Source organism: Camellia sinensis, chromosome 15 (genome assembly GCF_055761805.1).
Source record: "Camellia sinensis isolate YWXY chromosome 15, ASM5576180v1, whole genome shotgun sequence".
Taxonomy (NCBI): domain Eukaryota; kingdom Viridiplantae; phylum Streptophyta; class Magnoliopsida; order Ericales; family Theaceae; genus Camellia; species Camellia sinensis.
Genome location: NC_138975.1, coordinates 87,277,134 through 87,280,287, shown reverse-complemented (window position 1 = coordinate 87,280,287; position 3,154 = coordinate 87,277,134). Strand labels below are relative to the sequence as shown.

Below are 3,154 nucleotides of genomic sequence, written 5' to 3'. Positions count from 1 at the left end.
GATCAACCTACTCATCTCTCGGAGCATAGGCCTGCTACACTGACTGAGCTGAAGCAACTTCCTGATTGGCTTGTGAGCCCTACACTGAATGAGTCTGTTGGTGACTCTGCATTTGCCTTGACCCTGATGCGCCAGATGCGCCTTCCAACTGAGGACAAGCTCTTCTCATGTGCCCTAACTGACCACACTGGAAGCAAGTGAGTCCTTGCCCCTATATTCTAAGACTGACTCTGAGATCGGTTAGGTGGTGGTGGTAAAGACTACTGCCATCCTCTCTTCTGCGAGCACAAAAAGGACTTGTGACCCGGTTGGCCACACTTGAAGCATGAGAAGCTGCCCGATGCACTTTTTCCCGAACCCGTACTAGGCAAAGGAAAAGTAGATTTAGACTGTTGCGGTTGGGATTGAGATGAAAAGTCTCCCCTGTTCTTCTTACTGGGCCTAAAATCCCTCTATGACTCTTGGCCCCTAGATCTTGAACCCCGAATTCTCTCTTCCTCAGCCTGCACCGTAATCTCCACATGTGCCGCCACCTCCACAAGATGGTCATAGTTTCGGATCATGTTTCTGGCAACCTTGAACAAGATTTTAGTTCTCAACCTCTTCTCGAATTCTATCCAACGACGTTCCTCCGTCGGCACCAATTCCGGTGCAAACCGGGACAACCTAGTGAAGGCCTTCTCAAACTCGGCCACAGACATATTAAGTTGTTTAAGGTCTTGCAATTCTTGCCTCAATCTCTCCCTAGCAGTGGGAGGTAGATATTTGTCTTGGAAGGCAACCACAAAAGCCTCCCATGTCGGCTCCACCTTACCCTTGGCGTATTTCCACCATTGGCCCGCGTCTCCCTTGAGATAGTAACTCGCAAGAGTCACTCTTAGTTTACTGTCTTCGATGTGAAGCATCTCAGAAGTCTTCACCGCTTGCTCGAGCCACTCATCCGCTTTCGTAGGCTCGGGGCCACCATGGAACTCATCCGGCTTGGCCCGTAAAAACTCCCTCGTGGGGAAACTCGCCCTTGTCTCAATGGTGTTCTCTCGGGCTCGGTTCTCTACCCTCAAAATGTTCATTGACTCCCTCAATGCCTGGGTCATCTCTCGGGCTAGGGTGCCCATTGCGGCATGACTCGCTTGACCTGGAATTTCCGTTTGCCCAACTTGCTCGGCCACATTAGCTTGGCCGAACCCTTCTTCTTGCACCAGAATTTCATGTACTAGTACTTTACGTACACCCCGACGAGCCCTACCGCGTCTTCGACCTCTACCTCCACGGGCTTGACCCTTCCTGACATCCTAATTAAGGGACACAAGAAAATAATTTAGCACCTAACCTCAAATGTGCTCGCAATAGGCGTCACCCGTTTGACCACAACAATTCTTTATGCTTTCCTATCATACAAATAAGTTAACTTCACTCCGCATAAGCATTTAGTCACATAAGCACATACAGATTATTCTTTTGTTATAAAATTCATCTCACAAAAAATCAAGAATTCTTAACAGAATGAGTATTGATCAAGTACCCTTCTCTTAAGACCTCAAGGAATTTAATAGGCGCAAATAACATCCCAAAAGTCAAATCCCATGCCAATATAGTCATGTAAGCATGTTATCACATAATCACAAAATACACAACATCTCCTAATCATGCAAAATGAACCTATTTGTGGTAAAAAAAAAAAACCACTTCCCGCAAGCCCCAAGTATTCAAACACGATAGCTCTGATACCAAGTTTTAACGCTCCCAAAATTATCCAACATGAAATAGATACATCAACCAACATCCATTAAAGAATAAGAGCAATTCTCCAACCTTTGCATCATTAATCAATAAGATTTGTACAAAATAGCCCCACATGCAAATTATACATTCAGTGGTGTAGAATACATGAATCTATAGCATGTAGAACATCCAATCCCAATAGTCAATAAAATGCCTTCAAGGGCTTACATATTCCAAGGCTTAAGCCCGGTTGCACAACAATGGTCTCCCGGGCCCATACACGAATAGCCCTTGGCTTACAAAAATTTTACAATCACAACAAAAAGAGTCTTACACTCTCAAAAGCATACTACCACACCCTAGTTTGGCGGGTTCACCACATCCTTTCCTGCACCAGAATCCCATACGGGTTAGCACAAAGCCCAGTAAGAAATTCTTAACAAAGTATATACATTTATGCAATTCTCATGAACTGAAAATGCTCATGCCATGCTATGCCGGTAACAGGAAATCATATCTTTTTCTTTTGAAAATCATCATGCACCATAAAAATATGGAAGTTCCAACAGTTCAAATGTTTTACATCAATTTGACGGGGCGATAAATACGACTCAGGTAATCCCTAGGTTGGTGTCTTCAAGTAGGCATAACAAGCTCTACCAAAATCCCACTATACCGGTAGCTAACCGGAAGGCGCGTGGTACCTACTCCGCGCGTGGTACCTACTCCGCGCGTGTTTTCGGTCTTTTACCCTGGACACTCAGGCCAACTTAATCAATGTCATCTACACCCCCTATCCGGACTTACCAATGTATTTACCCCAAACAATTCAATAAATTCTCATTTTCACAAACATGTCTTTTCAATGTGATTTTTCAATTTCTCTATTCAAGGATTTACAATGATCAATCGAAATTAAATGCCAATGCAACAACTATCAATGCAATGCACATCTTTCCAATTCTCAACAGTTTCCATGCACTATCCTATTAGTGGTTGTAATTTCCACTTCTCATACCAAATGTAAGATTCGCAAGATGACCATGCATCCATTTAAATTCATCAAGAATAACTACATTTTAACAATAATAAATAAAAATAACTATTCCACATATTCCTTACCATTTCTCATTCATCAACATTGTTAAGGAAGTCCCCTTTCTTCATTACATTTGACACACAAGAAAACAATAATAACATTGGTAGTAATAATATTTCATGGATCCTCAACATATTCTTCAACCGCAAATTTCTAGGGTTTTTGTCCAAAAATCAACATTCCCTTGTCTTTTGAAAAGGTTTATCCCTAAACATCACCTCTCTTACCATGTGATTTAAAACCCTCAAGAAAATAGTTTAAAGAGAGAGAGATAGGTTAAACCCACTTTTAAAACCCTCAACATTTGTGAGACAAAACCAAACTTTCAATATC

The 3,154-nt window shown here is 42.4% G+C and overlaps 1 protein-coding gene across 1 annotated transcript; it reads right to left on the bottom strand.

The window, feature by feature from the left end:
• Nucleotides 1–452: 452 nt before the first annotated feature.
• On the bottom strand, nt 453–905 carry LOC145813103 (uncharacterized). Its single transcript, XM_082908367.1, has one exon. The coding sequence runs from the start codon at nt 903–905 to the stop codon at nt 453–455; it is 453 nt and encodes a 150-aa protein (XP_082764493.1).
• Between the last annotated feature and the right edge of the window lie 2,249 nt (nt 906–3,154).

Coding starts and splice junctions, on each gene's coding strand:
- LOC145813103 (XM_082908367.1), bottom strand. CDS start 905: ATGCTTCACATCGAAGACAGTAAACTAAGAGTGACTCTTGCGAGTTAC.